The sequence below is a fragment of the Silene latifolia genome, chromosome 10 (genome assembly GCF_048544455.1).
Source record: "Silene latifolia isolate original U9 population chromosome 10, ASM4854445v1, whole genome shotgun sequence".
In the NCBI taxonomy this organism is placed as follows: Eukaryota; Viridiplantae; Streptophyta; class Magnoliopsida; order Caryophyllales; family Caryophyllaceae; genus Silene; species Silene latifolia.
The window spans coordinates 40,439,720-40,452,612 of NC_133535.1; the positions used below are offsets into that span (position 1 = coordinate 40,439,720).

Sequence of the window (12,893 nt, forward strand, 5' to 3'; positions counted from 1 at the left end):
TAGCACGGATTTGCTGCTTGCTGATAGAAGTGGTGCTCAGAATCAAAGTAGTACTATGATTTCAGAGAAACTAGGCTCTTCCAAGTACTCCTTCACTAACAAAAAACAAGCTCATAAAAATTTGTTTCTTTCATACGATGATTACAAGAATTTACTGCTCGGGAAAAAGCTGCAATTTTTCCATCCAAATTCCGGGGCCTCCTTGATAGTTCGCCCCCTCTTCTCTAAAACTTCAACCTCGACGGGAACTCCCCATGAAAGTTCTTCATGTGAAGCCGCGGTTCCCATTTCGTCTCCTCTGCCCATGAATTGTTGTACATCAATGGACATTTCCCAGGCCAGACATCTCAATAACTTCAGTGATGAGGAGGATCAGCCTCCCGAAGTCAAGAGACCATGTTTGTCGACCGATAGGATTTTCGATCCACTTTTGGAGCAATCTAGGAAGGACAGTTCTAAGCACTTGTCAAGTCAAAGCCCGTTTATCTTTTCTGCCGTGAAGACACTCTCAAGCAAGAGATGCAGCCGTCATTTTATAGGTAATGATTGCGCTAAATTCAAGAATAAATCGTTGGTAAAGGATGAAAGTTCTACTATCTCCTCCAGATTAACGACTTTGGAAAGAGTTGTCAGCTCTAAAAGAAAAGAGGTTTGTCCAATCCAGTTTGATGCCTTCTACCATTCTCCGCGTAAGAGGCGTCGTCTTTGTTTTTTTACCGCGTCTGTTTGTATTACTAGTTATGGTAGTTGGGTTTCTTCTGGTTTAGGGGTCTCTAATGCCCCTCGGTTTGTTACATAGTAGGGTGTGTATGTAATAGAACCTTATGCTTCTATAAAATAGTACACGTTTGTCTAAAAAAAAAAATTAAAACCATAACTTTCATACTTAAATTAAGAAATAAATAACCCACCTTAATCAAATGACAAATTTATCCTTGGTCAAACAAATTAACTGGAAAAACAATAATTCAAACATGTCCTGATATGATTGGTGGTGTATGAAGAAGGTATACCACCTCCTGTAAGGGTAGCTTTTCTGTTTAATTAAAACAAATTGGTTCTTTCTAGATAAAATTCCAAATTGTACTTCTATTGTCTATGTATTTCTATTGTCTCAATCATTTATATGTCTCTTTTATTCATTTCGAAGGATATTTTAATAAAAGACAAATAAATGATTGATAAGAATGGAGTAACAACCATACTTTGTAAAGCCTAAAAGCGCACAAATTGACTTGCAAACACCCATTTGCCTCATTACTGGAAGCTGCCAAGCTAGGAGCACAGAACACTGATGTTCTTAGAAAGTCAACCAAACGTGACTCTTGAGGCTATAACCGCGACGAATTTCCATATACTTTCTAACGATCAACTGTAGGTAACCCTGGGCATTTCTGAATGACCAACCGACGGAACTGATGTAGATTGTCAAGATCAAGACCCTTTGGGGGCGTCTTTAGTTTGGTTAATTTCAAGGACTCTAGCTTCTTGAGACTTGCCCAAACTCTCAATGAATTGTCATCTTCAGCATTCGCCGTTTCCCAGTCAAACTCCTCACAGTTGTTGATTTCCAACTCGCTGAGATTCTGCGAAATACCCAATATTTCTTGAAATCTGCTGAACTCCTGAACTCGGAGCCTCTTGAGGTTAGGGAAACATTTGGGGAACTGAGTCAGTTTAGGACAGTACTGAATTTCAAGTTCTTCCAAGGTAGATGAATTAGGAATCATCTTCAACTTTAGGCAATAGTGGATGGTAAGTTGACGAAGCTCAGTAAATTGCCCTATCCACTCTGGTAGGACTTTCAGGTTAGTTAGCCAACAGAGCGCAAGTCGCTCAAGTATTGTGACACTTTCAAGCTCCCTTGGGAGCGACTCCAATTCCGGGGCGTTGGTCAATTTTAAGGAGCGGAGGCAACTGAAAGCACCGGTCATGTCTCCCCACTCGAACACCTTACAGCTATCAATTTCTAAGTTTCTAACTAGGGAGAGATGCTTCTTTGATGTTTCTGGCAACTCGTCGCTAATATCAGTTGGGGGAATAGTAATTCGTGGAGAATAATGTAGAAGATTCACAATCTTGGAGTCGATGTTAATTGCTTCTAGCGACTCAAGCATTGGGACTGGTGGCATTGACATCAACTTTGGGCAACCTTGGAGTCTGACATTCGTAAGAAGAGGAAAACTGTGCAGTTGTAGTATAGGTTGATTCACTTGCTTTTCTTCCTCCTCCGTGTATAACCATCCCTTAAGTTCGGGTAGATCACATAACACTAGACGCTTTAACGATGGGTAGAATGTTTTTGTCGAAATACCATCCGTGATTGTAATGTTGACAAGAGAACATAGCCCCCCGATTTGAAGAGAACTAAGACGAGGCAATGTATTGAAGCCTGGTAGATGTTGGCATCCACTACAGTTAACAATTTGTATTGAGAGAAGGCTGTTGAGAAAGATAGAGCGCTCATTTATTGTGCATACTGGAAGCATGTCTCCCTTCCATTGATGAACCTCCAGGCTTTCTAGACTTTTAATTGGGTCCCTGGCTATCGTCAGTGCCCCATCATCTCCATCAATAGATGACGATTGTAAATTGAAGAACTCTATGATTTTGTTTGTTTGTTCCAGTAAACTTGAATTATTACATTCCTCGTAGTGGATTGTCATTTTTGTAAAACCAGCAGATGTAACTAGAAAAGCAAGTCTTTCTTCTTCTTCTTTTTCTCTTTCTCCTTTAAATTTGATAGTAATTAACCACGATTGTACCAACGGCCCCGGTTTCTTGTATCGGACATCACAATTTAGTAGCTTTTGTAGGGCAGGAATGTCCCCTGGGAGAGAAATGGAAGAGACTTCACCAAATTTTAGGTACACCAAGCTTGTAAACTTGGGTAAGTATGTTGGAAGTCGTTCACATTGTACTGCTTCAGCATGCAATGCCCGTAGATTTGTCATACGCGATAAGATTAAGTCTATTTTTGACAAGGAGACGAACTCACCAGAATTGCGAGGCCATAGCAAGAGAGACTGCAATTGTTTGGCATGAAAAAGCCAAGATGGAGGCTCCCAAGAAGGACCAATAATGAAGCTAGCATGTCGAATAATCTTGTGATTGGGTTCAGTTGTCGGCTTGTCCACTAAGCAAAAGTCATCTCCTGCTACATGTTTCATCAACTCAAGTACTAGATGGTTGATCTTATAGGAATCACTCTTGCCTTCAAAGAAATATCCTCTCCTAAGAAATTCATCGAAACACTGATCTAGCCTCTGCGGTGTCATGTCTATCAGTTTGTTAAAATCATCTTGTGCTCTCCAAAGATGCACAATGTGATGTTTTTGGAATTCGTAGTCCTTAGGCAACAAGGAACACCACGCAAAGCAGTGACGCCATACTTTTTGTATTTGGTGATTACAGTGCAGTTCAGTCAATGCAATGGTAGACGAAATGATGGAAATTGGATCTGGAACACTTGTAATAACATCATGAAATTGAAACCATTCCTCTGTAGTAGACTTAGAAGAAAAAATGGAAGCAACAATATTAATGATAGCTGGAATATTCCCACATTTTTGACAAATAGTGCGAGAGATGGGCAACAGATCCGGCAGCTGTTCTTGCTGATCTAGGAATGCAATTTTCCGAAACAAGTTCCAAGACTCATCCCAATTCAGGCATGACAGGCGTACTACATGCTCAACTTCAACTTCAAGTTCAAGACTTGAAATTATAATTATTTTGCTACCTATCATTGTTTTCTCCACGAACTCATCATAGTATAACTCATCTGCATTCCCCAATAACAGAGAGTTGAGTATGTTCAGATCTGACACGTCGTCTAATACAATCAAGCATTTCCTGCCATCGGCTCCGTCCGCTACATTCCGGATATTATTGCGAACAGTGTCTCTCTCAATGTTCGAGGGGTTACCATATTCACATGATTCGTAAGTCAAATTTATACAAAAGATTGGGTGGAAATGACCTCGGATTCTGGGGTCACGGAGAACAAATTGGGCGAGAGTGGATTTCCCACTGCCAGGCTTGCCCAAAATAGGGAGAACTTGACTTGAATTTGAGTCTAAGAGCATCTTTATAAGAGTCTCCTTCTCATTTTTGTACTCTAAACCTACCAGCTCCATTTCCTTTATAAATAGCCACGGGAGACCATCTGAATAGGGCTCCAGCTCCTCAAAAATGAGCCTCATCTTCATAGCTGTTAAACTTCTAAATGACTGTACGATCAAGCTCGGATGCTGGTCTTCACCATCGAATTTTTCAATCTCACGAAACAGAGTCTCGACTTGGTAGAGACCCTGTTTAACGCGTCGCTCTCCGTCCTTATCGATTTTTTTGTCACCTTCCAACTTGTTTTTGTAAGAAGAATAAAGTGCATTGCCCACAGAAACTAGTAGATTTTCCACTTCACCAGTGTCACCCAAGTACAGCGTCATCGATTCATTTCTTTGTAGTATTTGTCTCAGTGCTATAACCAATTTGACTAGATCAGGTGCGTCCATTTTAATCTATTTTTTTTGCCTTATTATGTTCTTCCGATCCCCACTTTACTTTCGCTCCCGCTCTGTTTATTTAAATACACACATTAGTTAATTTGTAAAGACATAGGGACCATAATTTGGGGAAATAAATTGTCAAAAACACCATAAGGACGGGTTAATTGATAGTATAATCCATATTATTATCCACCTTCTCAACATAATCCAAACTACATTTTAACCTAAAATAAACCATGTTCTTACCTTCATTTGCCCCTATTACATTTAGGTGATTTTTTTACCTATAAACACAAGTAAATCAACCGCTGATATTTTTTTCTTTTTATTATACTTGCTTCCTCCTCATTCATAACAATCCCATCACAAACCACCAGTACATCCAACCCAGCCAACCACCTCCACCCTTCATCAACCATTTACACCACCATTACTTCACCAACATTAAGATTGGGAAGCCTAACAGACTGGACCGGAGCAGAGAAATCAGAATTTATTATGGGTGAACCCAGATTGTGCTCTCAAAAATCGGGTTTATTACAGTCCCACCACCATCGTCTTCTCCAAATCAACAACATAGGGGGGCGGGGGTGGTTAAAGAACTCTCTTTTTTCAATTTTGTTTGTCACAAAAGTAATAACAACGATTTCTAGGTTTGGTTTTATATAGAATATGGGTTAACTCATCATCTAATAATAGCATCATTAAAAGATTTATCAATTCATAGTTTTATATCAATTTTATTTTATTTAATTAAAATATTATAGCTTAGAGTTTAGTGAAAATAATATAATTTGATGAAAAGATTAATTTTATTGAAAATATAATACATGAATTAAATTGTAATTGTTAGTTTCCCTATTTAGTGAATGGACATAATTATCAATAGTTTCCTCTTTTGAGAATATGCATTTTGGCGGGAAAATGTTAGAGATCACCTATTCATTTAGTAAATAGGGGGATAGGTTATTGGGTGTAGTTTGAGAAGATGAAGTTAATAGTACGGTTTATTCTTAGATTAATATAGTTGGGATTATTCTAAGAAGACACTCATCCCTCAAGTTTATGCCTTTTGCAAAAAGGTGACACAAAATAGAAAAAATAAAAACTCTCTTTCGTTAATTTTTTTTTTTAAAAAGAAACAAATAATCTAATACGAGTAATTTTTAAATTTTCCTCCAAATTTTCGATTCCGATGCTATTTTCGATTCCGATGCTTTAATCCCGTACAAAAGTTACACGAGTTATTTTAAAAAATATGATATACAAAATATATTAACTTATATGAATAAATTTTTGATGACTTTTTGGCATTTCGCATTAATACAATTACCTGAAATAAATATTTTTTTAAATGATATACGGAGTAATATATAAAAAATAAAAAATAAACAACTAAATGAATGACAAATTTCAAAACAGATAAAAAAAATGCAAAGTGCATATGCCACTTTACTGGATCTGATATGTAATTGTCGTTCTATATTTTATTCACACATTTGAAAGAGTTAATTAATCCGATAATATTAATCATATAAATTTGTGACTCAAGTTATTTAATGACATAAAATTATGGTCATTTATAATTAAGTTGTTTAATTAATCTAAGAGATCTATCATATCATATACTACCAAACATTCTTATCATATGCTAAAAAAATTAAATTCACTTAAAAGAAAGTGGGCTAAGCACTTTAGCAGAAAAGATGACTCTTTGAAATTCATAGGCTTTTAAAAAATTAATCTTTTATATTAGTGCTGTTTTCTCAAGCTTTAAAAGTGTTTTTGTAACTGAAAAAGTAGCAGCTTGGCTAAAAACTGTAAATTAGGGAGTTTTAAAACTACTTTTAAAAAGTCAAAAACTGATTATTAACCCCCAAAAGTAGAAGTAGGTATTTACTACTTCTATTTTTCACATAAAGTGCCAAAAAACCAAATAAAAAAATGTATGGAAGTGGTTAGGCCAAACATATAAATTTTATAAAAATATAGCTTTTACAAAAATATGGTCAAACAAGCAAACCTTTTCTAAAAAGTAACTTGTGAATAAAGCTCTTTTAAAATGGAAAAACTATTTTACACAAGCAAGATTTGAAAATTTTAATTTTAATAAAGAACGATGGAGTAAATATTAGGGTAAATTAATTAATACTCCTTAATATAAACCACTTTTTAAAACTTACTCCCTTATATAATTTTTTTTTAAACTTACTCCCACCACATGTAACTTTTATCAAATATTACTCCCATTTTAGTGATCCTAATCACAGAAAAGAAAATATTCCGGCCAAATTGAAATTTGCTAGTAACTCTTGTTGGTTATGACTATATTGCCCTTTACTTTATTATATGACCAATTTAAATTAACCTCTGTCCTACCAAATTTGTTAAACAGTGATAGATAGCTTAATGGATTTAGCAAATATGGGAGGAAGGAGGTTGATTTAAATTGGTCATGTAATAAGGCCAAAAGGCAATATAATCATAAGTAGACTTGTCAAACGGGTCGGGCGGGACGGGTCTCCGGTCGAATCGAATACGGGTCGGGTCATATGGGTCACGGGTCAGGTTAGGGTCAGAATACGAATCAAGAAATAATTTCTAACGTCTTTTTTTAACGATTTTGTTGGTCAAAAAAATATTTATTTAAAAATATAAAACACATTTAAAATTAATATTTAATCATATTCAATGTTTATATTAATTATATTGAGTAATTAACATAATTATTAAAATAAAGTTTTTTTAATAATTATTTTATTATTAAATATTATAAAATTGACTTTTTAATTATATTTGTATTTTTAAATAATAAAAAAATATTTTTTTAACTATTTTTTCAAATATAATATATAAATATTAATATTTTAATAAAAATATTGATTTATCTTTGATCCAACGGGTCGACACGTTCGGGTCGGGTCTCGACCCTAAAATAACGGGTCATTTCAGGTTCGGGTCAAACGGGTCAAAATTTTCGGGTCTTAACCCTGCAAAATCGGGCCGGGTCGAGTTTTCAGGTCAGGTCAAAATTTGACAAGTCTAGTCATAAGCAATAAGAGTTAGTACCAAATTTCAAATTTTGGACAAAATATTCTCTTTTATGTGAGCAAAATAATTAAATGGTAGCAATATTTGATAAAACTTACATTTGGTGGGAGTAAGTTTTAAAAAAAATTATATAAGAGAGTAAGTTTCAAAAAGTCGATTATATAAGGGAGTAATAATAAATTTACCCTAAATATTATTAAATTATGGGAAAAAAATTGTAATCTAATTTGCTGAAAAAATTGACATTAAATAATTCCACATTTAAATAAAATTTGATTGTTGATGCGTGTCCCGGTACAAGTGTGGTTGTCGGTATGCCTGGGCGTGTCCAGATACGGTGGTGGTGGTCATTTGGTGTTATGTCATTCACATTAGTAGTCATATTGCATGTTCACACTTTAGTTGTACCGTCTGCTATTTTCCATTGAAACTGACGTTTGTGTGTCTGTGTTTTGTCACCTATCTCTTTTGGGGTGGCCTGTGTTGATCCATAAGATGTCCTTTGGTCATATGGGGAGCAGGTTGGATACAGATGTTCTTTATCGTATCTCCGATTTACCGTCTCGGGAAACCGAGAAGGTAACATCCTTCAAATTACCTTGGCCAGGTAAGAAGGAGGTGTTTCAAAGTGGTATCAGAGCGACTTTTTTGGAACCTAAACCAATGAACCAAAATGAACTAGGTGTGTCTAATAAAATGAACCCGATTGAGTATGATAGGAGATCGGTTTTGTATGAGTGGGCGCCCTCATATCAAAACTAGTGCATATTGCCTCGGTTGGTCACCACGTGGGTAGTTAAAGATATGGGTGAACGCTATATGAAGTTACATGGTTGCATGGATATTTGATTTACCTTGAGTGTTTGTATGGTGTAGTTGTTTCTCCATAATGTATGAATGTGTATGGGAATTGGATGCTAGATTAATATGAACAATATGCTTAGAAACGATTAGTACACATTGGTATGTGAATTTTGTGTATGATTGGTGAAATATGTTGATAGAATTGTTACTAGTGCTACGACATCGTACCAAAAATGGTAAATAGGATGACGTATGAACTAACTCGGTGAGTCACCGGTAGCCGGTAGAATCCCGAACCTCCTCTTTGTGTTGTAGGGATTTCAACGTTCTATTTCGACTCGAAATTTTGAGCCTTAAGCAACCACTCTACCGAGTACGAGTCCATACTCGACCGAGTGATGGTGCACTCGACCGAGTGGGCCTGATACTCGACTGAATGGACTACCTTCCATGAGGTGGAAACATTCTGGAAAACAGACCACTCGACCGAGTAAACTGCCACTCGACCGAGTGAAAGTTCACTCGACCGAGTGAACTCGCACTCGACCGAGTGGAGTTGGGCTGAGATTTACATGGGTTTGATTCCCTTTTTCTTCATTCCTTATCTTCTTCATATCTCATTTTCACCTTATTCCAACAACACCAAAATTCCTCTAAAATTAATTCTAAAACACCATTTTTGGTGATTTGCGACTTGGCTAAGTTTTCCACTCACAACTTCCGTCTCAAATCTCTCTTAATTAGCAATGTAAGTAGACCATTCTTCTTCTTACTCCTTCATCTTGAATTTGTTAGATCTACACTAGTGTGCTTGAGGTGTGTCAATTAATTTCATGCTTTTGCTTAATTCATGGTAACAAATAGCTTTCTACATTATAGTTATTGTAAAAAAAAAAAAAAAAAAAAAAAAAAAAAAAAAAATCAAACTTTGTGTCAAAAGTTTCGGTCATCATCAAGGAAAACGAGATTGTGACGATAAATTTATATGAGGATTTTGGTGATTGTTGATGTGTATAATTTAACAACAAAGGCTTAACCTTTGTTATTATGAATGGATTTTGTTTAATATGTGGAAATTTTGCCTAAAAACTTCGTCTTAAATTTTCTAATTTTAGACAAGTCATGCCAAATTTTTAATTTCCGTGAGTAAAAGTTCGTTTAATTGCCTTATAAGACTACCCTTTTAATTGGTAGTGCGGTATGTAATCTCAAAATGAAAATTTTTCCATCTTGAAAATTTGGTGAAAACTCTTGAAAACTTCGTAAGTGTCCATGAACAATTTGGATTTTTGTCTTGAAAATGGTTTGAGAAGTGTCGACAAACTAAGAATTTGATGGTTATTACTACACTATGAGGCGAATCAAGAAGGTTTCATCTTGAAAATGTAAACAGATTTCTCAAAATTGAACACTCACTATGTCAAAAACTTCATTTTTCATGCTCACTACTTGGTCAAGTATTAAGTTTAGGAATTGGGGGAGAATTTCATCCGCTTCCAAAGTTAATCATACGTCTCATCTTCCATGTCTTGTGTGCAATTTCTCTTGTAGCATGTCAAGGAACACGAGGAGCAATCGTGGGAGAAACAACTGCCAACCCCAACCCGAACCGGAGGCACTACCCACCTTTACCCATCCCGGATACCCGGGGTTAGAATATAAAAGTGAACCCCATAGGAATACCTTCTTAGCCCTCACCGAGAGACGTATGAGTGTCACTAGGTGTGTATCGGAGGGTGCCTTAGAAGCCTTGGGGAAAGAGGTGCAAGTGCATGACATCTTTAGCGTACTTGGAATGGAGGGATTGTACAACTTAGCGGAAATAAGCTACCGCATCCTTACCTTAGAATTCTTGAGTTCCTTCCTCTACAATCCAAAAGACCACACCGTGAGTTTCCGACTCAAGAAGACCTCCTTCAACCTATCTAGTGATGTTTTTGCGAAGCGGCTAGGTGTAAGAAAAAGGGTCACCCATACTCTTGATAAGGTGAGGAAGGAAATGAAAGCCACAAAATACATCAACCTTTATACGGGTAACCGAAATACTGATGTTAGCCCCATGAAAATAAATGATGTGGAACACCCTGTTTTGAAAAGTTTCCTTCGCCTACTGACCAACCTCCTTTACAGAATAAAGGACCCTAGTAAACTTAATTCCTTGGAAGTACTACTTCTAAGCTCCTACCTCAATCCATACTATGAGAGGCGTTTTTACTTTACCCCCATGTCTATGGTGTGCTTAGCATTTGAAAGGATGACCAAGTCTGATAAGTGCTCCTTTGATTGTGGTGCCCTAGTGACTAGACTAGCCAAGAACCTCTTGGGTTATGAACCGGGGGCAATTGATAGACCCATGAGTACGGAGGTACCATACTTCGACATTGCCTACATGAAAGGCATGTTTTGGGTTGTGGATAGGAAAGACAAAAAGGGATACTCTTGGATAATGAACACGGACTTATACATTAAGCTTCCCGCAAACGGGGGTTTGCCCGAAACCTCCAACTTGCCCGAGTTAGCCCCACCTCGCCCTCTGGCCCGATCCTGCCTCATTCCAGAAAACCTTACTTACACTCTTGATGATGAAGCGGTACGAGGGGAATCAACCCCGCAACTCCTCTCGATCCTCCTAGGACTTTTCCACATGTCCCATCATCCTCCTATATGCCCATGCCTTCGCCGCCCTTTGATCGCCCTAAACACTCCACTTATGCCCCGTCCTCTTTTTTATGCATGAACTCTCACCGTAGCACGAACAACCTAGGCACTCCATGCATATGCCATCTTTCACCGGAGGATACAACCAACCTTCATCGGCTTATAACCACCAATACCCCATGCCGGACCTAATTGAAAAGGTGAACAACTCCTTGGTGCTAAGGGACGTGCACGAATTCACCTACAACCAGGGAATCAGACCGAAGGAACATCCTAGTTTTTGGTCCGGGGATGGGGACACTTCCGGGGTATTCAAGGCCTATGGTATTCAACCCTCAGATTGGGGTCATAGAGTTCCTCACGGCGACGGACACTTGTTTGGTCCTTGGGCGGGACCGCATTATACCACCGGGAGTTTCTTTAATGATACGCACCAAGGTGAAGGCTACCAAGAGAATGTGGGTGGTGACTACCAAGGTAATGTGAATAGTACTTACAATGAAGAAGTGGGAGGTGTCTCTTATGAAGGCAGGGGTAATGTTTTCTACGGAAGCGGGAGTGGAGGAGGAGGAGCATCTAGTTGGGCACCGGGACTTATGGAGCATAATGGCCGCTACGTCAACGCCATAGTGGAGGATGCATCGATGTTTACCTCGGGCGACACCAGGAGTGAGAAGCTCAGCACACGGAGGGAGGAGTCACCGGTAAGCAACCAAGGAGCCCTAGTTCGGTGGGTGAAGAGACTTGGTAAGAGGAGGAAGTCATCTTCTTAGTTTTATCTACTCATGTGGAAACTGTGTGACCTTGTGTCGGTTGAGTCTCGCACAATTTCCTTTTCTCGCGTTGTAAACTCGGCCATAAGGCCAAAACCTAGTAGACGTTATGGTGGGATGATGCTATGATCACCATTGAGACTCTTTTGCAAGTATGATTGACCATTGAATTGGTATGTTTAGAGACATGAATGACCGGATTTTGGGACTATCAGGTATCACTCGATCGAGCCTCGTTTTCACTCGGTCGAGTGGCGGTTCACTCGACCGAGTGTCCCTATCACTCGATCGAGTGAGCCGAAATCAGACCATGGGGACTTTCTGTAAGAGCCTGCACTCGACCGAGTGACCCTCTCACTCGACCGAGTACCACCCCCACTTGACCGAGTAAGTCTCCACTGACATGGACTGCATATTTTCGTTTTGTGAACCTACCGACCACCCAATAGTTGTATGAATGTAGAAATCCTTAACGAATAAATTGAAATGAGTTGTTTACATCGTTGTGTGCCGTGTTATACGTTGTAACATGAAATATGTTTAGCCGATGGTTGAGACCTAACATGCTTAGTAAGAATAATAATGATGCGGTAATTGGTAAACATAAATGAGAATTTTATGTGTCTTACACGATTGAGTCTTGTGGCAACTAGAGTGAGATGTTATGATACGAGGATGGATGAGAATACATGTGTAATCACGTGGTTTGTGCACAACATGAATTAGTCGGGAATAAGGGATATGGAAGAAAGTGAGCCCCGATAGGGGAGGTAGTTGACCGCGTTATGATTGTTGCGTACGGAGTCATGAGTTATACACATATACCTAGAGTCACACACTATGCATGATACGACTGGACCTTATCCATAAGAGTGGGAATGAATGTTGAGCTTGACTTGTACTCGAACCCATGAGCCTAGATCGAGTGAGTAAGAGAATCCTTCTTGCGAGAGATTGAGTGGCGAACTTCGGGACGAAGTTCTCTATTAGGGGGAGTGAATGTAACATTTAGGAATAAGAAATTACATGAGAACACAAAAGAGCACGTACGGTAAAACACTAGCAAGAGAGACGAGCGAATGTGTGAGGAAGAGTC

General features: G+C 38.2%; 1 protein-coding gene across 1 annotated transcript in view; it reads right to left on the reverse strand.

Moving 5' to 3' along the window:
* Positions 1-935: 935 nt before the first annotated feature.
* The window catches only part of LOC141608949 (putative disease resistance protein RGA1), a 31,282-nt gene continuing 19,324 nt past the window's right edge, over positions 936-12,893 (reverse strand). The window contains exon 2 of the mRNA XM_074428253.1: positions 936-4,579. Coding sequence (XP_074284354.1) covers positions 1,362-4,517 — 3,156 coding nt within the window. The 5' untranslated portion in view covers positions 4,518-4,579 and the 3' untranslated portion in view covers positions 936-1,361. The remainder of the gene's footprint in view (positions 4,580-12,893) is intronic.